We start from the raw sequence: 25653 nt of genomic DNA on the forward strand, positions 1-25653 counted from the left end.
GCTTTTACGTAGTCCTCACTGCACACTCACACTCAATTTGGTTTTCTATTTTTTCACATAATATGAGTTCACAAATACCAGATTTCTATTTGTGTATCCTATTCTGTCTTTTCAACAATGGCACAAATATCCCACTGAATCATGAAATATTGATAGGGTTGAATCCAACTGTACATACCGTAAATGGGCTATTGTTGAACTCTGTTTTTTTCCCTAGATTTTCACTGTTCTAAATAATTATATTACAAAAATAAACAAGTAAAGGTTATAAAGGGAGCCATCAAAAGAGAAATAGAAACGGCTAATAAGCACATGAGAAGGGTTCAACCTCTCTGATCATGAAAAACATACTTTGAAAGAAGATAAGAGTTTCTTTTCCCTGTGGAAATAGCTCAGATTAAACAATGAAGTGACACAATGCCGGCTGGAAGTGGACAGACTCGCAGCTGCTGTGTCCCTCTCTGGATTGTGAATGTGTCAGTTTCTTGGTGCAGCACTTACTCTTCTAGGCCGTCCCTGCTGGGAGCCACAGAGGTACAGCAGAACCTGGAGCACACAGGTTCCACGGCAGCATAATTTCTAACCCTGCGAAGTTTAAATGACCAAAATGTCCCCTAATAGGAGAGTGAGTGGTTAAGTCGATGTGTATGTGACTTTTAAACATATCCACTCACGGGGTATGTAATGGAGATTTCTAATAAGACAGGGAAATGTTACAATGCTGTAATGTTTAGTGAAAAGCAGAACCCGAGAGACAAAGAGAGTCAGATGACCTCCATTCAAAGAGAGGTGCTGCCAACCTCTAGTTCTGAGACTCCTGGGTCAGAGACGGGGACTTTATTAGTTGAAGTAAAATAATAGCTGGAGTTTCAGCATAGAGTTCACACGAGTTCCCTGTGTCTTCCAAGTCCTAGGGTCAGTGTGGGGTGGGCGAGGCCAAGGGCCCATCATGGATGATGGATGCCTGCACACACAATGGGCTGCATTACAGCAGAACACTGAGTTTGGGGAATTTACTGCTTTTACGGTAAACTTGTCCAGAGGGAGATGGTACCTCCTCCTTTGAGGTTGCTTGTGGCAAACACGACCCTGAGACACGGGTAAGGAGCGACCAGGGCTTTGCATTTGGGGTATACTCACTCAGCAAGAATGTGCAGGAACGCCTGTGCCCATGATGCATTCTTCTCCCAACACCTGGGTGTAGCTCACCTGGACTGCAAGAATCTCGGGCCTGTGATCTTCCAGTGGGCCTCTGGAAGCTGGATGTGCTGAGAACTAGAGAAGGGGGCCAAGAGTCAGCTTGGATTTTGGGGTCTGAAGCATGCTTAAAAGCAGCCTGGTCCGCCTCCTGCATTTTGCAGACAGGGAAACTGAGGCCTAGAAAGGGACTTGTCCAGAGCCAGACAGTGAATGAGGAGAGGGTCAGGACTGGTGCTCACCTGCTCTGGTCCTGAGGGCACATCACCATCGCCACCAGCACAGCAGCTGACAGTGACTGAATTACAGAGTTTTCTCTGCGGGGCTCATGTGATGGGAATCAGCATCTCCTTCAATTCTCACGACCGTGCAAAGTCCTAATCCTTGCTCCACGTGACAGGTGAGGAAACAAGGTACCAACAAGTCAAATGTTCAATGCCACAGAGCCAGAGAGCAGCGAGCTTGGATTGGAACCCAGGTGGTCTGGCCTCAGAGCCTGTCCCAGGCTGTCAGGACCTCTAGCTGGTCCTGGAGGATAGGGGTCCATGGTGGTGTCTACTTTCCTGACACCCAGTGCCTGACTTTCGAAGTCACCAGCCACAGGGACAAGAGGATGTGGAGAGGCCATGGAGGACAGGCCTGGGACGAGGACCAGAGTGAGTGCCTAAAAAGGGGGCTCCTCGGCCGGGCGCTGTGGCTCACGCCTGTAATCCTAGCACTTGGGAGGCTGAGGTGGGCAGATCACAAGGTCAGGAGTTCGAGACTAGTCTGACCAACACAGTGAAACCCCATCTCTACTAAAAGTATGAAAAATTAGCTGGGTGTGATGGTATGTGCCTGTAATCCCAGCTACTCTGGAGGCTGAGGCAGGAGAATTGTGTGAACCCAGAAGGCAGAGGTTGCAGTAAGCAGAGATCGCGCCACTGCACTCCAGCCTGGATGACAGTGTGAGACTCACCTCAAAAAAAAAAAAAAAAAAAAGTTGGGGGCACACCTCAGAACAGGAGTAAACTCTTGAAGCTTCGGGAAAGGCTTGGGGAGGACCGGTTTCCACGTCCTCTCTCCTGGCTCCAGCCTCCCTCTCCAGCTACTGCAGGCTTGGCTCAGCCCTCCTCCTCCCAGCAGTCCCTCTGCCGGCCTAGGGGCAGTGTCAGTGCCTAGCTGAATGAAGGAGAGTCACTGTTTCCCCATCCCCACTCCCTTCTCGGCCACCCACAACACAGCTGCTCCCTCCCCATCCCCAGAAAGGGCCCCAGTCATCACATCACCAGGGGCCACCTGCTCCAACCCCATTGGGACTTCTCAGTCCTGGCTTCACTGAGCACTGGGCCACACTGGGTGGTCCCAGCCAGAATCACTTTTTTTTTTTTTTTTTTGAGATGGAGACTCACTGTGTCACCCCAGCTAGAGTGTAGTGGTGGTGCAATCTTGGCTCACTGCAACCCCCGCCTTCAGGGTTCAAGCAACTCTCCTGCCTCAGTCTCCCGAGTAGCTGGGACTACAGGCACGCACCACCATGCCCAGCTAATTTTTGTATTTTTAGTGGAGATCGGGTTTCATCATATTGGCCAGGCTGGTCTTGAACTCCTGACCTCAAGTGATCCGCCCACCTCAGCCTCTAGAGTGTTGGGATTACAGGCGTGAGCCACCGCGCCCTGCCCAGAATCACTTCTTGATTCCTTCTTGGATATTGGCTTCTCCTGGTTTCCTCCTACCTCTCTGCCTGTTTCTACCACTCTTCCTTCTGGATCCCCCAGGTCCCCTGGTTCCCTCTTCCCCCTCCACCACCTTCTCTTAGTCATCTAGACTCCTTCCAGGGCACCCCTAGTCTCTGAAGGCTTAAACAAATTAAGTTAATACTAAAGTAGTAATGAGTCCCCAACCTGTTCCAACTCAGAAATGCCTCCTTTGGGCCATCTGCTGATGTGCTGTGTTTCCACACCCCACACCATCCAAAGTCAAAACGAACCAGGATCTCTGGTGCCTCCAAACCTTTGCAGAGACATCAGGAAAGCTGGCACCACCAAGGAAACCCTTCCACCCCTGCTCACGTTTCACCGGCCAGTCGCATGTCACCTCTCCTGGGGGGCCTCCTTAACCTCAGAGGCAGTGAGCATGCCGGTCCCCTTGGTAAGCTTTCCTGGGCTCTCTGCAAGCTTCAAACTTGTAAGACACCCTATGGGGAGATGAGTTCTTGTCCTTTTGTTTTTCATTTTAAAATTTAACATGTGGCGGGGCACGGTGACTCACGCCTGTAATCTCAGCACTTTGGGAGGACGAGACTGGTGGATCACCTGAGGCTGGGAGTTCAAGACCAGCCTGACCAACATGGAGAAACCCCATCTCTACTAAAATACAAAATTAGCCGGGCGTGGTGGTACATGCCTGTAGTACCAGCTACTTGGGAGGCTGAGGCAGGAGAATCACTTGAACCTAGGAGGTGGAGGTTGCAGTGGGCTGAGATCTTGCCACTGCACTCCAGCCTGGGCAACAAGAACAAAACACCATCTCCAAAAAAAAAAAAAAAAATTAACATGTATTCAGAAAAGGGCACATGCCATAAATGAACAGCTCAGTAAATTCTCACAAACTGAGCCCAACCTTGTAACCAATACCCAGAGTGCCAAAGCTAAACTTAACCAGCATGCTCCCGCTCCAGGATCACCACTCTCCTCACTCTCCTGACCTCTGACCTGTTCTTGCCTTTTTTTTTTTTTTTGAGACAGAGTCTCACTCTGTCGCCCAGGCTGGAATGCAGTGGTGAGATCTTGGCTCATTGCAACCTCCATCTCCTAGGTTCAAGCGATTCTCCTGCCTCAGCCTCCCGAGTAGCTGGGACTACAGGTGTGCACCACCATGCCTGGCTAATTTTTTTGTATTATTATTATTATTTTTTATAGTAGAGGCAGGGTTTCATCATGTTGGTCAGGCTGGTTTCGAACTCCTGATCTCAGGCAATCCACCCACTTCATCCTCCCAAAGTGCTGGGATTACAGGTGTGAGCCACCGCCACCGGCCTGTTCTTGCCTTTTATGTAAATTGAATCACGAAGAGAGTGTTCCTTTGTGGCAGACTCTATTACTCTGACTTATGTCTGTGAGATTTACCGGTTATGTGAGGTGCGGATCATTCATTCCTGTTCAGTTTGTCGTGCTCTTAACCCCGAATACTCCACGATATTCATCTGCCTTGATGATGTTGGGCTTCCCAATTGGAAGAATTACGAATGCGCGGCTATGGGCGTTCTCCTACATGCCTTTCTGTCTTTTGGAGCACACATTGCGTGCGTTTCTGCTGAGTGTAAGGCTGGGAGGGGTGTTGGTGGCTCAAGGGAGTCCATCGTGAACTCACAGGAACACCGCTTCGAGCTCGGCGGCATTCCTATGCGTCTCATCCCGTTCCTCCGCATCTTCACCTGCACCATTTTATTTTTCTTCTTTGGAAAATACATCTACTTGTGGTTCCAAAGACTAATTCATCCTCAGTAACCCCCGCAGCCATGAATTCCACAAGAAGAAGCTCCCGCAGGCCCAGCGCCAAAGCTGCCTCCCCGGCAGCCTCGGTGACTTCCCAGGTCTCTCCCTCAGGCTCTGGTGTCCCGGGTGAGCCCAGCACACGTTGGGATTTTGGTTGTCTGTTGGCCTGGCCCAACTGTCCCTGTCTCTGAGGGCAGAGCCGGGTCCCACCCCGGGACACGCCTGGGGTCAGCCACCGACCTGCAGCCACCGGGCCGAGGGTGCGGGCTTGGCGGTAGGGCCCACCCCTGTCCCCCCAGCAGCCGGGTCTCCAGGCCCAGGTCCCCGCTTCTACGCGCGGAGTCGGGAGGGGCTAACCTTTGATCCTGAGCCCGCCCCTCGAGAGGGGGTGGGGGGAGGAGGGGATCGGGTTTCACGGAGAGTTGGGGGATAGGGCTGGGGGCATCCGGCCCTAAGGCGCCCCCTCTGTGCCCCCTCCGGGGAAGTCTGGGGTCCAGGCCCTCGTCCCCAGTCGTGGGCGCGCGCCCCTCGCAGCCGGGGTGCGGGGAGGGAGGGTCCCGGAGGGCCGCGGCAGGGGGCGCCGGGGAGGGAGGACCAGCCGACCCGCGGCCCCGCCTCCGCCGCGCCCTCCTCCCGGGCGGGATAATTGAACGGCGCGGCCCTGGCCCAGCGTTGGCTGCCGAGGCTCGGCCGGAGCGTGGAGCCCGCGCCGCTGCCCCAGGACCGCGCCCGCGCCTTTGTCCGCCACCGCCCGCCACCCGCCGCCCGCCGCCCATGGAGCGCGCCGCGCCGTCGCGCCGGGTCCCGCTTCCGCTGCTGCTGCTCAGCGGCCTCGCGCTGCTGGCGGCCGGAGGTAGGGGCGTCCCGGGTCCGCCGACCCCACTTAGGGTCCCCACCCCCTCGGCCTCGCGCTCCCTGCGAGTTTCGGAACCACGGGGACTCGGAGTCCGTGCGCTCCCCTGCGTGGCGCCCCCAGACAGTCGCCGCCGAGGCCCCGGCGACAACCTCCCCTCCCCCACGGCCAGCTCCGGTCCTCATCTCCTCTCCGGCCTGGGGACTTGTTTCAAAACCGGATTCCCCCACCTCTCAAACACACGCTCCTACCCCAATCCTGGCAAATCCAGCCGGCTCCAGGGGCCACACCCTGGGCCCTGGGGATTCAGGGGCGCTGGCTGGGCTGGGGGCCGCTGGCTGGGGGTTACCGAGCCCAGGGCGCCTTGCTCTTGGCGCTGGAAGCGCCCTCGGGTACCTTTCCTCACCGCTTCCCGCCTCCACCCCCAGGTGGGGGCTGTTGTACCCAGCTTGCGGATGTGAAAATTGAGCCTGTTGGGTGGGAAGCAGTCATTTCCCCAGGAGACACTGGCAGTCCTGGGATAGGGGCTGGAGAGGAAGACACGAGAAAGCCGGGGAGCAGCCTGGAGGTTTTGGGGGCCATAGCTGGGAGGATCGAGGGGATGCGGACCTGGCCACCTCCTCGCTGCCTCCCTTCTGGGACAGAGGACCCGAGGCAGTGGTTCTGCGGGGCTCGGTGCTCAGCGGGGACTGAGGACAGGTCACTTTCACCAGTGGCAAGGGGGATGGAGTTTCCAATAGCAGATCTGATGGATGGCCCAGACCTTGGGCCCCAACCCTGGGACTGACAGTTCCCGGACAGTGCCCACCCAGCCTGCGCTTTTCTCCCTGATAACCCTCAAGGCCTGGTCCCTGGGGGGACCACCACGAGGTGCTGTGATCAGAGCAGCTGCTGGGTGGCAGAGCCATGACCTGTGACCTCTCTGCTGACCCATGGCTTCTCAGAGCCACTAGCCAGGCCCGGCACTCCTGGCGTCTTTGTTTCTCCGGGGGCCCAGGTCCAGGGGAGTGCCCCAGACCACCCTCGGAATCCCAAGTCTTAATCCCTGGTTTAGTTGAGTTCCTTTTAACCTCTGGTGACCGCCTTTGTTAGTCAAAAGGTCACTTGTCCTGACTAATGCTCACCGGGGTGTTCCAGGAAGGGGGTTGAAAGGGGCTGGAGGGGGAGGGGAGGTGGGGAGCTGAGCTCTACAGAGCTTTCTGGACTGGCTAGCTGCAGCAGAGCCCCGTGGAGCTCTGATTGTTCAGGCGGTGCTGGGCACGGCCTGGGCACCTCCTGGGGTTGGAGATGGTGTGGGGAGGCGCAGAGCTCAGTGTTGGCACCAGGAGCCTTCTCAGCCCCTGGGGTCTCCCTGGAGTCTCCTTAGAAGAGATGGAGCTTGATGCAAGGGGAGCGTGGGAAGAGGGCATTCCAGCAAGCAGCAGGCGGCCGGGTGGCTGCCAGCTGGAGGGAAAAGCCAGAGGGGCCCTGGGTGGTGGGTGGGTGGGACATCCAAGACTCCTGTTAGAAAAGGAAGGAGGCTCAGAGACCCCTGATTGTATAGATGAGGAAGCTGAGGGCCTGAGAGAAGGCATGGTAAAACTCTCCCCGGCCCGGGAGTCTCTGCATTCCCTCTCACTGTTCTTTTCTGTCTATGGTTTGCGAACAATTTCTCCCTGTGCGTGTGTGACTGAATGAACACCCCAGGACTTGCGGGCCGGAGTGGCTCACTGCGCCGCTGATCCTTTTCCACAGAGAAGTTTGTAAGTGGAAGGGTTTAAAAAAGCCTCCTAATTGCACAGTTCGATAAAAACAGCTGGATGTCCTGTGGGCCTTTTGTTTCTTTTGGGAAGAAGTCTCTTTGAGTTTCAGCAGGTTTAATTTGGTACAGTTTGGGAAGGGGCTTTTGAAGACTGCCTGGCCCCTGTCTGCAGCTGTGAGGCCCCCGAGCCCTGTATGTAAGGCCACAAGCGGCACCGCCCCTGCTCTCCGAGAGCTGTGGGGCCGCAGACGGTGAGCCTGTTGGCTGATCTGCAGAAACTCCTTTGGTGACGGCCACTCAAATGGAGAAGGGCGCTGATCTTTCTTGCCAAAGGGCCGAGAGGAACCGCCTGTCTGTCCTGTGTCTGTCCATCTTGTTGGGCTTTACTGAGAGCTGGGTGGGAGGGAGAGGAGAGGAGGAGGTGTTAGGAAAAGACGATTGTGTTTTCTCCAAAGCTTTCTTGGCCTCTGGCTGCGGCTGGGCAGCATTTCCGACTGATTAAAAGAAAGTTGGGAGGGAGAACAAAGACCAGGGAGGACTTGGCTTGAAAACATGTGGTCTGTGCTGCCACTCCTGGAAATTTCCCAGTCAGGAGGTGGGGTCCAGGGCCCCCAATGCGTGAAGATGAGACTCTGTGCCCTGGGGGTCAGCTCTGGGGCCTCTCCTGCCACACCCACAGCTCTGGCTCACACCCTGCTCCTGGGCCCCGCTCCTGGCCCTGCTGAGGGACCCCAAGTCAGGGCTGCATTTGCCACCCCTGCAGGTGTGTGGGGCAGGAGGAGGGGCACGCGGCTGACTCATGATCAGGTGCTGGAGGGCTCCACAGGCCTCGTGAGACTAGAAATCAGTTTGCATCAGAAAATGCCACGATATGCTTTGGTGGTTTTCTCATTTGTAAAATGAAGAGAACAAAAACCTACTTCTTAGGTTACCTTGAGGATTAAGAGAGAGAACCTAGGATGGTGTCTACCATGGCAGCTATATTATTATTATTTTATTTTGTTTTTGAGACGGAGTTTCGCTCTTGTCATCCAGGCTGGAGTACACTGGCATGATCTCGACTCACTGCAACCTCTGCCTCCTGGGTTCAAGCAAATCTCCTGCCTCAGCCTCCCCAGCAACTGGGATTACAGGCGCCCGCCACCACGCCCAGCTAATTTTTGTATTTTTGGTAGAGATGGGGTTTCACTGTGTTGGCCAGGCTGGTCTCGAACTCCTGACTTCTGGTGATCCACCCGCCTCGGCCTCCCAAAGTGCTGGGATTACTGGCATGAGCCACCATGCTGGCCAGCAGCTCTATTATTAATGTTAGCTATTATTCCTGTTGTCCCCTTCCCTAGGAAGTGTTGGCACCACTTGCTCTCGCAGCCCTTGGAGGCTCCCTGGAAGCTCCTTGGAGGAGATGGGGCTAGATGTGACGGGAGCACGGGAAGAGCACGATTCTGCCAACACCCCAGAATCATTCTCCCCACTTCCCAAGATGCCTCTGAATGTTCTACTACTGCTGAATTTCCCAGCCAGGCCCTGAGAAGAGGGCCCCATGGGGCTACAGGACTGGTAGTTGTCAGTGCCAAACCCGTGTCGGGAAAGGTGGTGGTCTTAGCCGTTCAGTCATTCATTCACAAAGGGACAGCTCAGTGCCAGACACTGCTCTATGTCTTGTGGATGTGGCAGGAAAGGAGAGATACCTGGTCCCCCCCGCCACCGACCCATGCAACTCACATTCCCTAGGAGATCCAGAAAAATGAACTGAGCCCTACTGGCAGAGTCAGGGAAGACTTCCTGGAGGAAGCAGCACGCAAACTGGGAACCTGAGGAGGAAAAGGCAGTGGCTAAGTCTGTGGGTGGGGCTGGGAGGATGGGGGAAAGGGTGTTCCTGGCAGGGGAAACGGCAGGGCCAAAGACCTGGAAGGAACAGAAAACATGAGACTTACAGGGAAGCCCCCTCCTTCTACCCCTTTCCAGTTCCTTCCAGTTTCACCAGTTCCTTCCAGCTCCTTCCAGTTCCACCCCCTCCTCACCACTGGGGGAGACTGTGCTGTCTAGCGACTTCTCCAGCAGCTTCCCCGACCTGGTGAGACTTTGAGGCTGGGCTCTGAGCACTGGGCACCTGGGCAGGGCCGCTTTTCAGGTGAAGTTTATTAGAACAGTTCTAAGAAGGCATGTAGTTATTTTGCCAGCATGTTTTATACAACAAGATTTTCCTTTTGCAGAATAGCAAATCATAACAATTTGATGAATGAATCCTTTTGTAGGCCCCATATGGTTCCAGTTTCCTTGTAATGATCTCACATGTGGCCCCATAACTAAACAGGGTGGGAAAGGGGAACCATTGTGTCAACTTCCCTGGGATCGGAGACCCCCGCAGGCTGGAGGGGAGCTCAGGGCTGGCTAAGTCATCTGCTGCAAGTCACCCAAGTCACCTAGCGAGGAGTGGGGCTGGGGCTGGGCCTAAAGCTGGGCTGTGCCCCACCTCCTTTAACCCCACAGTGGTCCTAACTAGAGGCTGGGGTGGGAGGGAGCCGGGCGCCCGTCGCCCTAGCTGCTTACAGGTTATTTGCGGGTTACTACACTGTGCGGAGCCAACATTAGAAGGGGGTTGGGAAGCTGTGTGTTGGTCCCAATTCTGAAAGTGTCTGGAGAGATCTCGATGACACCCACAAACTCTCTGCCTCTGTTTCCTTCACTATGAGATGTGAAGGTCCTCTGGGTAATTGTTATAGGTGAAATGCTTTATGTTTAGTAGTGAATGTCATCTTCTCAGCAGCCCTACGAAATAGGTGATCCAGTGTTGTTTTGAACCTGTTTTTATTTTTTTATTATTATTTTTGAGATGGGATCTCACTCTGCTGGCCAGGCTGGAGGGCAGTGGTGTGATCTTGGCTCACTGCAACCTCCACCTCCTGGATTCAAACCATTCTCCTGCCTCAGCCTCCTGAGTAGCTGGGACTACAGGCATGCGCCACCACACCTGGCTAATTTTTGTATTTTTAGTAGAGATGGAGTTTCACCATGTTGGCCAGACTGGTCTCGAACTCCTGACCTCAAGTGATCCACCCGCCTCGGCCTCCCAAAGTGTTGGGATTACAGGTGTGAGCCACCGCGCCTGGCCCTATTTTTCCTTTTGGATCCCGTCACCCACTGAGTGAAAAGGTCCTGTGAGTTTTGCTACCTAGGTATGAAGCCTGGCTTCTTGTTTCGGCCTAGAACTCCTCCGTGGACCCGCACGGTGCCATTCCTGGGAGTCACTGATGCGTGTGGTGGGTTGAGGATGGAAACCCAACGCCTGTACACCCAGCGTGGTCTCCCCACAGCACGGGGACTCGCATCTTCATGCCCCACCCCTGCCCCAGTTCACCTGTGTTATTTAGCTATACCCTCACCCTAGCCCTGCAGAGGAGGTGCTGTCATTGTCCCCCTCATCAATGGGGGACATGGAGGCCCAGAGAGTCCAGGTAGCAAGCTCGTGGGCGCACAGTTGCTAAGTGGCAGCACCAGGATTCGAGCTTGGGCAGCTTGGCCCTGATGCCATACCCCTCACCAGCACACTGGACAGCCTCATGTATCTTTTTTTTTGTTTTTCTGAGATGGAATCTTGCACTGTCATGGGCGCGATCTCGGCTCACTGCAACCTCCGCCTCCCAGGTTCAATCTATCCTCCTGCCTCAGCCTCCTGAGTAGCTGGGATCACAGCACCCGCCATTATGCCCGGCTAATTTTTTGTATTTTTAGTAGAGACGGGGTTTCAGTATGTTTGCCAGGGTGGTCCTGACCTCGTGATCTGCCCAACTCGGCCTCCCAAAGTGCTGGGATTACAGGCGTGAGCCACCGTGCCCAGCCAGCCTCATGCACCTTTACAAGACTCGAATCTTTAAGTCTAATTCAGGGGGAAGCCTATTTCCTTTGGAGTGTGATGGTGGGGTGTGTGTGAGCTTTCAAGTCAGAGCTGGATCTGAAGCCTGCCTTTGCAGAGGCTGCATGGCCTCGGGCAACTCCGTGATTCTCTCTTTGCCCCCGTTTCATAGAATAGCTAGGATCACGTCAGCTCATTTGTGCATTCATTCATTCATTCACAGATGTTTATTGAATGACTGCTCAGGGCAGGCATGGGGGCAGGATGCAGAATGAGACTGTCTGGCTCAGCCTCGTGGCACTAAGTACAGAGTTAATTATTTGTGCCAAGTGCTGGGAAGCTCAGGGTACAAAGAGACCATGCAAGAAAGAAAACATATATCCCATGTACATGCGTGTGTATGTGCATATGTGTGTGCATTGGCGGTAGTTAGGGAGGACTTCCTGGAGGAAGGGACCTTTGAGCTGGTGTGGCATGAACAAGCCGGCCTGAGGAGAGCAAGTGTCCTGAGACCCTCCAGCCTGTGACGCTCCAGGTTCCAAATGCCAGGTGCGTAGGATGCATGACAGGTGGCCAGAGCGGCGAGAGGAACACCGAGAGAGATGCGTCCTGGAAGCCCAGGAGGCTCTTGGAGCAGGGTGGGATGTTGCAGAAGGATGAGGATGCCCCTCTGTGCACTAGGCTGATGTGGGAAGTTGCTGCCTGGGCCAGAGCTGCCTGGAGGGAGCTGTGGGGAGAATGCTTCTCACTTTCCCAGAGAGGTGCCTTCTGCTCCTCCTCTCTTGCTGCCTCCTCCCGGCTGGTTCACCACCCAAGACCGCTGTCATCTCTGTGACAGATGCTGGGAACAGGCTCAGCAATGGACGCAGGCAGGTCTTGTGTTGAGTATGGGGCCAGGAGCCCTAAGAGCAGGCTCCAGTTTGTCCTGCTTCCTCCTTCAGAGGCCCGGTGGTCTTGAAGAGGGAACACAAGTCTGTCCTCATCCTGGACCTATAAGGGATGCAGGGACATAGGCCAATCTGGCTGGATCCCTGCTGGCTTGCCAGGCTTGGAGGGGCAGGGCGCAGGTCGGGGTTGGGAGTAGTCGCCCAGTCCTGTTTGGTTGGAACTTTCTATCAGAGTCTCTGTGGTTGACATCTCGTTGCATTTCAGGCTTTTCGGTGCCTTGGTTCTGGACACCACGGAGGCCACTCCAACTTTCTGCTGTAGCTTTAGACAATGCTATGGGGCAGATGGGGCGGGGGCATGATCCTTTTGGGTGGTGAGTCCAGGAGGCACAGGGAACAAAGCCTCAAGCTCCCATTCACTTTTCAAAACTCCTGACGCCCTCAGCTGCCTCTGAGTGTTTGAGCTTGAGCAGAGGAAATCAAGGAAATTGAGGCCGGCTTCTCATCACATGCCCTTTCTTCATCCCCAGCTATTCACGGAGCTTTGCAACTTTTAAAATATCCTCGTTTGCCCGATGAGGATATTAAAATAAAAAAATAGACACCTAATCAACCACCATCTCGTATCGTCACCACTTCATAGAGGTAGGGAACATTTTGACGCCCTGGATTTTGGAAGGACGCGGTCTCACAATAAAATTGTAGATGGAATCGGGCAGACTTTGTAGAGGTCCCTGGGTCCTGCTTTGATTTCACCCTATTTTGTTGCAACCCAGTGGAAATTGTGTCAGAGCAACGTCTGTACACGGGGTGGGATTTGGGAAGCCTGCTCTTAACTGCAGGCCAAATCCTCCATTCCTCCATTCACCCTCCATCTCCAGAACTTTTCATATTCCCAAACTCCATTCAGTTTGTCAATGAAAAAAACTGAGGCCCGTACTTGCTCCAGGTGGGAAAACTCTCAACCGTGAGATCAGAAGCAGATTCCAGGCCTCTGGGTTCCCAGCCCCCAGTCTCCCCTCTGTGACAGTCTGCATGGTCAGCAACCTGGGTATTAAGATCCTAGTGGCTCACGGGCTGCCGGGAATGGGATCAGACATTGCCCAAAGCTTCTGCGATGTTTACAGCTAGCAGGCTGACGTTCTGGAAGCTTCCACCCAAGGAGTGGTACAGAATCTCTCCGAGCATCTGTATTCTTAGAAAGAGCACGTGGCCATATCCTTCCCAGGCGTCCGGGGCATGGTCCCTGCAGGCCATGTGACCTGTGTTTCTCTGCATGCCTTGGAACCTGGGGCATGCCACTGATCTATACCATAATCTTTATGGACACTTAACTCACCTGGAAAAAAATGTAGTTTTAGCAGCTGTCCCAGGCAACAAACGGTATCTGAGGCCTGTGAACTGAGCCATCTCTATCCAGTTACTCCGGCAGGCATGTCTCTCTCCTGAAGAGAGGTGGTGGCGTGGTGGCCATCGGGCACCGTGTCAGCCTGGAGGAGTGTGTGGTTCCTTTGGAAAAGAATGTTCTCCCAATCCTGGCGCGATAGCTTTTCCCTTTGTTTAATTGTGAAGCTTCTGTTTTTTCTTGTGGTCAGTGTGCTGATGTAAGCACTTTTCCTGGATTATCTCATCAGTCTTCCCCCATGCTTTTTTTTTTTGAGACAGAGTTTCGCTCTTGTTGCCCAGGCTGGAGTGCAATGGCACGATCTCAGCTCACTGCAACCTCCGCCTCCCGAGTAGCTGGGATTACAGGCATACGTCACCACGCCTGGCTCATTTTGTATTTTTAGTAGAGATGGAGTTTCTCCATGTTGATCAGGCTGGTCTCAAACTCCCAACCTCAGGTGATCCTCCTGCCTCCTCTGGATCTGGAGGTTGCAGCTCACTGCAACCTCTGCCTCCCGGGTTCAAGTGATTCTCCTGCCTCAGCCTCACGAGTAGCTGCTGGGATTATAGGCATGAGCCACCACACCTGGCTTTTTTTTTTTTTTTTTTTTTTGAGACGGAGTCCCGCTCTATCGCTGGGGCTGGAGTGCAGTGGCCGGATCTCAGCTCACTGCAAGCTCCGCCTCCCAGGTTCCCACCATTCTCTTGCCTCAGCCTCCGGAGTAGCTGGGACTACAGGCGCCCGCCATCTCGCCTGGCTAGATTTTTGTATTTTTTTAGGAGAGACGGGGTTTCACCGTGTTGGCCAGGATGGTCTCGATCTCCTGACCTCGTGATCCGCCCATCTCGGCCTCCCAAAGTGCTGGGATTTCAGGCGCCCACCACCATGCTCAGCTAATTTTTGTATTTTTAGTGGAGACAGCGTTTCACTATGTTGGCCAGGCTGGTCTCGAACTTCTGGCCTCAAGTGATGACTGTCCACTTCGGCCTCCCAAAGCGCTGGGATTACACGCGTGAGCCAGCGCTCCCGGCTTCTTCCCCCATTTTTACAGATGAAGGAAATGAGGCGCCCTGAGTCTTAGTAAGGGAGGGAGCCAGATTCAAGGCTGAGCAGTTTTAACCTGCAGTGTTGCCTTCCCTGGGAACATTCGAGTTGAAGGTTAACAAGATTTTGAGAGAGTTTGCTCTTGGTTTCTATCTAATATTATGCTTTGGATCTAACTCACGGGGTCAGATGCAGGGTCAGATTGAGACTGGTTGATGGAAACTCCTCAGAAACAACAGGAAATGGTCTGGGAGAGAAGATTCCAGGTTCCCTGAGGCCCTGCTTCTCTCTTGAGCCCCCACAGCCCAGCGTGGAGTTTCCAGCGAGTGCCTGTTCGGCTTGGGTGGGTGTCCAGTGTGGGACTGGTCAGAGGTAATGCCTGGATCTCAGCTGCTCACAGCTGTCGGTGGTCGGGGATAGAAGAAGCAGGCGTGGCTTCGTCTGGCCAGCATTACCCTCCTGACTCACAGTGTTCCAGGGCTGCTCGGGTGCCCTAGGGTTTGGGTACAAATGGCCTTGACTTTACACCCTTCTGAAGGTGGGGGGTCTGACTGATTAGGCAGTTGGTTGGATGCTGTCGACCCCTGCAGAACTCTTGGTACCCGTGAGGCGTGGAGTTGGCGTGGGGGATCTTTTAGCCCCAGTCCCCTTTTTGCCCCCGCCCCAGCCTGGCTGAGGGTCCTGGGCAGGCACTGAGAAGGCACCACATGGGGTAGCACTTGATGAGCAGGTGGGTAGGAGAGTGAGGTGGGAGGTGCCTCCGTGGGCCTCAGATGGTCCCCAGCCTGTGTGATGGGGCAGTGAGGCTCAGGACACCCGGTGTTTGGATATCCACAGGTGACCCGATCCCCAGGTAAATGAGCAACTGGAAGTGCCTGCAGGGATGCTGGAGGCACAGCCAGGGTGGGGCTGGACCTCAGGCCCTTCCCCACCCCCATCTCCCCACCCTCACAGGACACACCGGGTAGCTAAGATCCTCAGGGTGTTCTTTTGTTTTTAGGTGTTTTGTTTGTTTTGAGACGGGGTCTCCCCCTGTCCCCCAGGCTGGAGTGCAGTGGTGCAATCATGGCCCACTGCAACCTTGAACTCCTGGGCTCAAGCCGTCCTCCCACCTCCGCCTTCCAAAGTGCTGGGATCACAGGCCTGAGCCACCATGCCTGGCCTTTTGTTGTTGTTGTTCTTTTAAAGTTGTTAAGTCATCTTTATTTTGGTTGCAAAGTTGCAATCTGTTTTTTACTGAACATTTTAAGTCTCATTTGAAGTTTCATAGCTTGCCATGTAACCCATGGCATACATGGTCAAACTGCTGTACAGAACATTCTGAAATACAATCTATTAAATTAATTCATTTGACACTGTTCATATTACTGCATGAAAACAACATTGATTGAAGAAGGCAAGTAAGTCAATGGACAAAGCATCTGATTGCTTTCATAATGCAGGATGTTACAAGATGGCCAACAAACACTAAATTATTTTGCTTAAGAAATGTACTTTTTATTGTGGTAAAATATGCGTCACATAGGACGTGCCATTTTAACCATTTCTTTTCTTTTTTTTTTTTTGAGACAGAGCCTCACTCTGTCACCCGGGCTGGAGTGCAGTGGCATAATCCCTGCTCACTGCAACCTTTACCTCCCAGGTTCCAGTGATTCTCCTGTCTCAGCCTCCTGAGTAGCTGGGATTGCAAGCACACCCCACCAAATCCAGCTAATTGTAGCTGGGATTACAGGCGTGAACCACCGCGCCCGGCCCATTTTAACCATTTCTGAGTGTACGGTCCAATGGTATTAAACACAGTCACATTATTGTACAGTCATCACCACCCTCCATCTCCAGAACTTTTCATATTCCCAAACTGTTAAATACTAACTCTGCGTCCTCCCTCCCCCAGCCTTTGGCACCCATCCTTCCACTTCCTGTCTTTGACAAATTCCATACAGATTTAACTCCTCTAGGGACCTCATAGGTACTCTTGTGCTGGGTCACCGTACCTGCCTTACTGGCCTTTCTTGATTCTCATAACCAGAGTAAAGCTTGTTTATTTTATTTTATGATGGAGTCTTGCTCTGTTACCCAGGTTGGAGCGCAGTGGTGTGATCTTGGCTCACTGCAACCTCCGCTTCCCAGGTTCAAGTGATTCTTCTGCCTCAGCCTCCTAAGTAGCTGGGACTACAGGCGTGCACCACCATGGCTAATTTTTGTATTTTTAGTAGAAACGGGGTTTCACCATGTTGGTCAGGCTGGTCTCGAACTCCTGACCTCATGATCCGTCCACCTCAACCTGTTGGGATTACAGGCGTGAGCCACCGCACCCGGCCAAGCTTGTTTATTTAAAAGGGGACAGAGACAACTGTTTTTCCTTTATAATCGGAGTGTGTCTTGGAAAGGATATGTCTGAGGGATGGGAGTGGGGTTGGTTTTGTGCTTGAGGGAACCTGTTCCCACCCTGTCCCAAGGTAAACTTGTGAAGAGGTCGGTGCCCTTGTTTTGGAACACAAGTTAATGACACACCTTTTCTTGTGTGGGCTACACACATCTTTAACCTGCTGCAGATAGTACTTTTGTTGGCATCTGGAGCCATGATGCCAGGCCCCTCTTCTCCCTGAAGCTCAGTTTTCCTCCAATGGTTGGGAGGTAGCCAGTGCTGAGCCCACCAGGGAAATCAAGGCATATCTCCAAGGCTAAGAAACGCAGTTCTGTAGCCTCAGCCACTCCCCGACCCCCAGCTCATCCCTGGCTTTTGCCGAAATTCTAACGAGCCCCGTATTTTGTGTGGGTGGCTCTAACCCCTAAGGATTTTCCTGGGAGTCACTGCCTCCATCCCCTGGGATCATGGAGGAGGAGGAGGCTTGTTTGTCGGGGCAGAGGATCCTGCCCCAGCAGCCTTTGCATGTCAAGAGTGGTCTTGCTGATCGGGCCCCTTCCCCTGGCTCTGTTTAACCGGTGCTTACTGAGCCATGGTGTTTGTGCTGGGCATGGGCAGGTGCAACGTGGACAGTGAGAGGAGGAAGACACCATCCCTGGCCCCCAAAGGAGCTTTTAATTCAGGAGGAGCAAGAAAGAACAGTGTTGGAGGCTGCCAGGACTGAGCCTGGTGCCAGAACCCAGGGCCCAGGACCCGTGGGTGAGAGCAGTGGGCAGGAGGGCTTGGAGGCCTCCAGTGTCCACTGAGCCCTGTGAGGAGCTGGCCGCACACTGGTTTGTGGTGGGTGCAGCACAGCCTGGGTGGGAACAGGGACACCTTAACATTTATGTTCATGTCACTGGTGACTTGACGCTTTTCAGCTTCCTCTGTTGTTAATTCCATTTGGAGCCCAGGCAGGATAACAGCAGAATGAATGGAAGGGGTCGAGGGGTGAGAGCCGGTGAACGAGAGGGGCCTTGTCTGTAGGCCCATGTGGGTCAGGGCCTGGCAGTTGATTGGTGAGTGTTACAGTGAGGGTGATCGTCCACTTCTCAGGCCCCCTCCCCATGCCTCTGCCTCGTCACCATCCAGCCTGGCCATGGTCCCTGCTCGGCTCTTCATGGACTCTCTGATGGGGCTGTGCAGGAGCTCTCCCTTGGCTAATGATGGGGTGAGCTCAGCCCCCTCGGGCACAGCCCCCAGGTGGCTCTGCTTTGCAGAGTTCCAGCTCTGGGGCTGCTCAGAACATGGGGGCTAACTTCCGAGTTCCCGGAAGACCGAAGTACTTCGCATTTGATTTTCATCGTCCTGCTGAGATGAAGGTTCAGCGTGCCCAGGCTCCCCAGCAGGAAGCATTTCCAAACCGTTTCTGCAGCTCTGGGTGCAGAATTCCCAGGGCCGTGGGAGCCTGCCCTCCCATGTGTTTTCCTTTCTCAGAGTCCGAAGGAGGCTCTGGGGCCGCAGCTCACCCGCGGGGGATTCCACACACCAGCACCCGGCTGTGTCTTCCCCATTTCTTATGAGCAGCGATAAGTCAATCCCCTTCGATGGTTTAATCCTCCAGCCAGTTTACAGAGAGCTTTCTGTGTGCTTGGAACTTGATAAAGTGCATCCCTCTTCTCAGCAACCCTGGGAAGATAGTACAAGCCCCGTTTTCCCGCTGGGGAAGCTGTGGTTCAGAGAGACGATGCCGCCTGCCCAGGGTTAGAGAGCAAGAGAGTGCTGGAGCCCAAGGCTGTTTGGCTCCAAAGCTTACACTCTTTCCACTCAGCTCTGTGGCTGCCACGTGCTGGCATGGATGCCGGGGGTATACAAGGACAGGAGACAGAGCCTGCCCTCAAGACATTTGTGGCTATGAGTGTAGGGCAGGCAGGTCGCCGGAGGATGGAGAGACATGCGCCAGGCACAGGGTGATGTGGGAGCAGAGGGGCACCTGAGCCATGCAGGGGGGCAGGCCAGGAGAAGGTGACAGGGCATGGGAGGTGGGCTAGGACAGGAGACAGGCTGCAGAAGACACAAGAGTGAAACTGCAGGCGGGGGCTGAGTGGGCCTGGCCAGAGAAGGGGTGAAGGGAGTGTGGGGACAGACATGGGAACCGGGCTTGGCTGCAGAAGGGATGAAGGGGGTGGGGACAGATGGGAACTGGGCTTGGCTGCACAGGGGAAAGCAGCCTTGCTGTCAGGCCACATGGCTGGATCACATCGTGTTCATCCAGGAGTGCACCACGGCCTGTCTCATCTGTGACAGATAAGGTCGTTGGCTTAGTGAGTGCTTTTGCTTTTCTTTTTTTTTTTTTTTTTGAGACAGAGTCTCGCTCTGTCGCCCAGGCTGGAGTGCAGTGGCCGGATCTCAGCTCACTGCAAGCTCCGCCTCCCGGGTTCTCGCCATTCTCCTGCCTCAGCCTCCCGAGTAGCTGGGACTACAGGCGCCCGCGACCTCGCCCGGCTAGTTTTTTGTATTTTTTAGTAGAGACGGGGTTTCACCGTGTTAGCCAGGATGGTCTCGATCTCCTGACCTCGTGATCCACCCGTCTCGGCCTCCCAAAGTGCTGGGATTACAGGCTTGAGCCACCGCGCCCGGCCGCTTTTGCTTTTCTTGATGAATTAGAGCAAGAATGAATGAATGAACGAATGGAAACATTCAAGGTTATCCCCATGATAACGTGGCTGTCACTCCTGATGACTTTTACTTTGGTGCTGGGAGTCCCACAACTCCAGACAATTTGACGTTATCTCTGGCTCCTGGTGAATCTCACGTTCCATCGTTGAAGAGGGGACACCTGCGGTGGGGGATGGGCTGAGTGATCAGGCTGCTGGAAACTGTTGGGCTTTGCTGTGGGACGAACCTTCACCCTTACCCACACCACTGCAGGACTCTTCCTGCCAGCCTGGGGGAGCCGGGTGAGAGTAAGAAGGGTGGGTCTACCGTGCACTGCAGAAAGTAGCTCTGAGTTTCCTGGAAGCCCTGGAGAAAAGGGAAAGCCCAGACGGACCTTCACCCTTACCCACACCACTGCAGGACTCTTCCTGCCAGCCTGGGGGAGCCGGGTGAGAATAAGAAGAGTGGGTCTACCGTGCACTGCAGAAAGTAGCTCTGCGTTTCCTGGAAGCCCTGGAGAAAAGGGAAAGCCCAGAAGTTGTCACGGGGGGACATGGTTCTAGGTGAGACCCCCTCCTCCTGGCCATGTGGAATGGCCTGGCTGAGCTCCAGCTCATTTGTGCACTGACCCTATCCATTCTGGAATGTTTCTGGAAGTTTCTCCTCCTCCCCTGCTGAGATCGGGATGGAGCATCTGAAGGCCGCATAGTCTAGAAGTGCTTACAGTGGTGGATGACCGATAGGGTGGTTTAGCAAGGTGCTGCCTCACCCAGCAGACAGCAGCCTCCTTCTGGGCCACCCCGAGGGCCCAGCCTGGAAGGAGAATGCGTTCAGGCAGAGCACCCACAGTTGTATGTGCGGAAACGGAAATGCTGCCAAGCCCAGTGGGATATTACCCTCTAGGGTCTGGAAAGCCATTAGGAAGGAAAAGTGGTGCTTCTTAAAGCCCAGTTTTGTAACGTCCTGCCGAGAGGTGACCTTCTGCCCAGCAGCTGAGGCTGTCGGTGCTAATGCTTTCTGGCATTTGAGTCCTTTAGACTGAGGGCCAAGTATGTGGGCACCTGGCACCCGGCTCCTCCTCCCTCGGGGCACAATGGGGTCATCTCCCTTCCGTGAGCTGAGGGGCTGTGAGGGTGCCCATTGGGGCTGTAGCCTGGGCTGGGGCATGGGGCACAAGGGCCTGTGCGCCCAGCTCATTTGGGCTGTGGTCTGGCTCTGAGGGTGTGGGCCGGCTGCTTGGTGTGTGACCCTTTCATCTGCCCTTTTTGTGAGTGGGAGATAAGATGGCCAGATTGCTGTTACCCCTGAACCTGTGCTCTCTGCTTTGCCAGTCCTGTCCTCACCAGTCTTCCCACAGGTCCCTGTTTCTGTAGAAGAGGGGGTCTTGTGGTAAGTCAAGGGCAGAAACTATCACCAGCCTTGGTTTCCTCATCTGTAGCTTGAGGCTTGTGTCTGGGCTCCTGCCCCTTTGCTCCCAAGATTAAAGGAGAAAACACAGATGTGGGTCACAGAAGCTGGTTTAGAATTGGTGGTTTTTAGGCTGGGCGCGGTGGCTCACGCCTGTAATCCCAGCACTTTGGGAGGCCAAGGCGGGCGGATCACCCAAGGTCAGGAGTTCGAGACCAGCCTGGCCAACATGGTGAACCCCCATCTCTACTAAAAATACAAAAAATTAGCCGGGTGTGGTGGTGGGCGCCTGTAATCCCAGCTACTCAGGAGATTGAGGCAGGAGAATCACTTGAATCTAGGAGGCGGAGGTTGCAGTGAGCTGAGATCGTGCCACTGCAGTCCAGCCTGGGCGAGAGACTCTTACTTGACTCAGCTCGTTGCATTTTGAGCCCCCTCCCTGTTTGCAGTCTCTCCTCTGGAAAGAGTGGTGTCGGCTGTTCCCTGACCTGCTGGGCTGGGCGGGCCGGCAGCGTGGCCCTGCCTCTGTCAGCAGGGGCTTTCTTGCCCGCTGGACTGTGAAGGCAGGGACCCCGTCTGGACAGGGGTGGCATCAGCATCTCCAGCGTGTGACTGGAGCAGGGATCATGTGTGCTTGGATCTCAGGGGCTGAGCCACAGCCCTGTCCAAGTTGGATTCAGACAGGGCAGGATTCAGGCCTTTCTTCTAGGAAGGGGTGGGTTGTGGGCTCCCTGCTGGGGCCTGATGGAGTTTTCAGTACTGGTTTGCAGAGTGACTAAGGGATGTGCCCCCAGCCTGATGCTGTAGATAGAAGGACGTGCATGTCCTGATGGTGCACCTGGGAGGGGCCCTCCGCCCGTTGAGTGGTGGGTGAGCCACCTCTCACCTTGTTCTCTTCCCTGCACAGTGGATGCGGATGTCCTCCTGGAGGCCTGCTGTGCAGATGGACACCGAATGGCCACTCATCAGAAGGACTGCTCGCTGCCATATGCCACGGAATCCAAAGAATGCAGGTACGTTTGCCAGTGGCCACTGTTTGACTGGAACAGTGTTCCTTTAGAGGAAAGCGGGGGAGGAAAGGACAGTGTGTGCCAGAACTCTCGGGAGAGGTTGGACACCCGGGCCCGGATCCATCCGGGCTGTGGGTGCTGCAGTGGGTGACTCCTGCCTCCCTCCTGGCACCGGCCTGGTACCGGGCTTTGACTAACCTCGCCTGTGCCACTCTGTGATTGTCGGGGTATCTGTCTCCTTCACTGGGCTGGGAGCAAGAAGATCTGGACTTGCAGCTGCTTTGCCACAGCCGGGTGGCTGTGGGCAAGTCAGTTTTCTCTTTTAAAAAAAGGGGGGACAGTTGTGGGGGAGCAGAGGAGATGATGTGACTAAAGAGCCTTGCGAACGGCAACACGGAGCACCTACAGACCCCCAGAATGCCGGTGAGCCGGCACGGAGTGAAGTGTTTCACCAGCCGGTTTTTCACCTTCTGCACTAACCAACATCTGGATCGACTGTTTTTAGTCTTCTCTCCCTACATTGACTCCAGCTCTCTGAAAATTCTGAGACCACGTAAGCTTAGAATAAATGATGAGAGGCTGGGCACGGTGGCTCACGCCTATAATCCCAGCATTTCTGGAGGCCGAGGTGGGTGGGTCACCTGAGGTTAGGAGTTCGAGACCAGCCTGGCCAACACGGTGAAACCCCGTCTCTACTAAAAATACAAAAAAAATTTGACAGGCGTGGGTGGTGGGTGCCTGTCATCCCAGCTACTTGGAAGGCTGAGGCCAGAGAATCGCTTGAACCTGGGAGGCGGAGGTTGCAGTGAGCTAAGATTGCTCCACTGCACTTCAGTCTGGGCAACAAGAGCGAAACTCTATCTCAAAAAAAAAAAAAAAAAGAATAAATGATGAGATTAGGTCATGCTGATCATCATCATAAAAATAATAGTGAAAACCCCAGCAGGCGTCTGGAGCACCTACTTTATGTGGAGCCTTTGATGTACATTATCTCATTGAACTTTGTTATGAACCCCATTTGACAGCGCAGGAGACAAGGCTTTCCCCAGGTGTCCAGCCGGTAAGCAATGATGTGAGGATCTGAACTCGGGGTACGTGTCTGGGAGGTGAGGGTGTGGAAGCAGCCAGCATTCGCCATCCATTTGTTTTCTCTGCCTCAAGTCCGAGTCTAAGCGGCCGTGATGCTTGGAGCCAGGGGCGCGGGATGGAGAGCTGTTACAGAAAGAATGTACGGGGACGGCTCGCCGGCCTCATCCCGGAGATTTGCATCTGTGCTGGGGCGTACCTGGGCTGCTGCCTTCCAGCGTGATGAAGAACATAGATCCTGATGAAGGACATTCTTGAAAAGTCAAAAGCATTATAGAGCAAACAAAGGAAAACAGGAAACTCGCGTGGCTTGGATTGACTGGGAGACCGTGCAGTCAGGATTTATGGACATCTGATGAGTGGGAGCCGTGATCCTGGCGTGCAGCGGGTGCAGGAAGTGCTGGAAGTGTCATAGGGGCCGCTGGCCTTTCTGCAGTGAGACTGGATGATGAGCACTGAGCATTCTGTGTACCATCTGCACAGACAGCAGCCAGCCTGGCCCTGGGAAGCACAAGGGCTGGGGAGGTGGACCAACCTGGGTGGGTTTCTGGCTGGGTGACCTGAGCCAGCTCAAAGGCACCATGATACCTCCTTTTCGGGGTTGTTATAATGATCGGAGATCACCTGGGCACGGTGGCTCACCCCTGTAATCCCATCTCTTTGGGAGACCAAAGCAGGTGGATCACCTGATGTCAGGAATTCCACACCAGCCTGACCAACACGGTGAAACCCCGTCTCTACTGAAAATACAAAAATTAGCTGGGCGTGGTGGCGAGCACCTGTAATCCCAGCTACTCGGGATGCTGAGGCAGGAGAATCACTTGAACCCGGGAGGCGGAGGTTGCAGTGAGCTAAGCCCGTTCGTTGTACTCCCACCTGGGTGACAAGAGTGGGATTCCGTGCCCCCACCACCAAAAGAAAAAAATCAGAGATCACCTATGAAACCAGCACCACAAAGCCAGACTGTGGCAGTGTATTGGTTTTCCAGGACTGCCAGAGCAGAGTACAAGAGGCAGAGCGGCTCAACCGCTGGCTCCTCGTAGTTCCGGAGGCCAGAAGCCTGAGACTGAGGTGTCGGCAGCGTGGGTTCCTTCTGAGGCCCTTCTCCTGGGCCTGTAGATGCCCTCTTCTCCCTTTGTCCTCACATGGCCTCCCTCTGTGTGTCTGTGTCCTACTCACCGCTTCCTTGAAGGACACCAGTCCTATTGGATTAGAGCCTGCCCTAATGACCTCATTTAACTGTATCACCCATTTAAAGTCCCTGTTTCCAAATAGAGTCACATTCTGAGATACTGGGGGTTAGGACTTCACCAGATGGATTTGGGAAGACACAGTTTAGCCCATAATAGGGAGCCACTGTTACTAATACTTACTGAAATAAAAGAAAATGAGGCGTCAGCCTGTGTAACCCCTCTATGTGCAGACAGAGAAACTGAGGCCACAGATTCAGCAACTCTCTGGGTCTTGCTTGTGAATGGGGATTTTAGTTACTATCAAATGCATTCTGACTTCTACTCACCAATGTCTTTGATAAATTTTGGAGTTATCTTTTTTCTCTTTTTTGTGAAACAGAGTCTCTCTCTGTCACCCAGGCTGGAGTGCAGCATGTCGATCTTGGCTCACTGCACCCTCCGCCTCCTGGGTTCAAGCGATTCTCCTGCCTCAGCCTCTCGAGTATCTGAGATTACAGGCGCACACTACCATACCAGGCTAATTTTTGTATTTTTAGTAGAAACAGAGTTTCACCGTGTTGGCCAGGCTGGTCTCAAACTCCTGACCTCAAGTGATCCTCCTACCTCGGCCTCCTAAAGTGCTGGGATTTTGGGCGTGAGCCACCGCACCCGGCCAATTTTGGGGTTATCTTTAATCTCCTTTGGGTCCCACAGGACAAACACATTGCCTTCTTGTAAATTTTAAACATACATTAGATTTCCTGAAATGTAAGAAATACCATCAGAATGGCTGAGAGAGCATTCCTTCTCTCTTTAAGTGCGGGTGCAAGTCCAGACTCCTGGGTATCATGAGTTTCCATATGACAGTGTCCCCGAAACGTGGCTTAATGCCTAGGACACCACTCAAAGGTCACCGGAGGCAAGTGACTGGCCCGTTGACTCATCCAGTGGACACACAGACCAGGGGCCACATACCTGTCCTAGGCTGCCCCTCCAGTGAGCCACTGAGCCACCCTGCTCTGCCTGTGTCACTGCCCTGTGGCCCCAGGTGCTGTCTGCTGCCCTCCAGCCCTTCCTGCGTGCTTCCCCTTTACGCTGTTCTCGTTGGGGTCCAAACCTCATGCAGCCTGTGCCAATCAGAGGCCGAGCCTGGACTCCAGCTCACAGTGAGACGGAGCCCACGTAAGGGTTCAGCAGGCAGGCACTGATGTGGCTCTGGGGGTCCCCGGGTGAGCAGGACCCTGCCCCAGCCTCCCCAGCCCGGGGAGGTCAGAGCTCCTATCTGGGTGAGGCAAGGGCTCTGGGTGCGGGGCGTGGCCAGCAGGGCAGTGATGCTAATGAAGGGACCTTCTAATGAGTTTTGTACAGATTATCATTTTTAGTGAAGGCAGGGAAGGGATAGGGCAGATCAGAAATCAAATCTGATTTACAAGAATCCTCTTAATAGTGATATTTAAAAGATGCAAGAAACAGGGGTCACTGACACCTGGTTTGTCTGTTGTGTTAGCCAGTTCTTTTTTTTTTTTTTTTTTGAG

General features: G+C 54.1%; 1 protein-coding gene across 3 annotated transcripts in view; it reads left to right on the forward strand.

Annotated features, from left to right (window-relative positions):
* Positions 1–5350: 5350 nt before the first annotated feature.
* The window catches only part of FBLN1 (fibulin 1), a 93532-nt gene continuing 73229 nt past the window's right edge, over positions 5351–25653 (forward strand). For 2 of the 3 annotated variants that reach the window (XM_023221758.2, XM_023221756.2), the window contains exons 1-2: positions 5351–5526; positions 21758–21863. In XM_023221758.2, the coding sequence (XP_023077526.1) occupies positions 5448–5526; positions 21758–21863 (185 nt within the window). In that variant the 5' untranslated portion in view covers positions 5351–5447. The remainder of the gene's footprint in view (positions 5527–21757; positions 21864–25653) is intronic. The other variant, XM_023221757.1, reaches the window with a different exon arrangement.

Source organism: Piliocolobus tephrosceles, chromosome 19, assembly GCF_002776525.5.
Source record: "Piliocolobus tephrosceles isolate RC106 chromosome 19, ASM277652v3, whole genome shotgun sequence".
In the NCBI taxonomy this organism is placed as follows: domain Eukaryota; kingdom Metazoa; phylum Chordata; class Mammalia; order Primates; family Cercopithecidae; genus Piliocolobus; species Piliocolobus tephrosceles.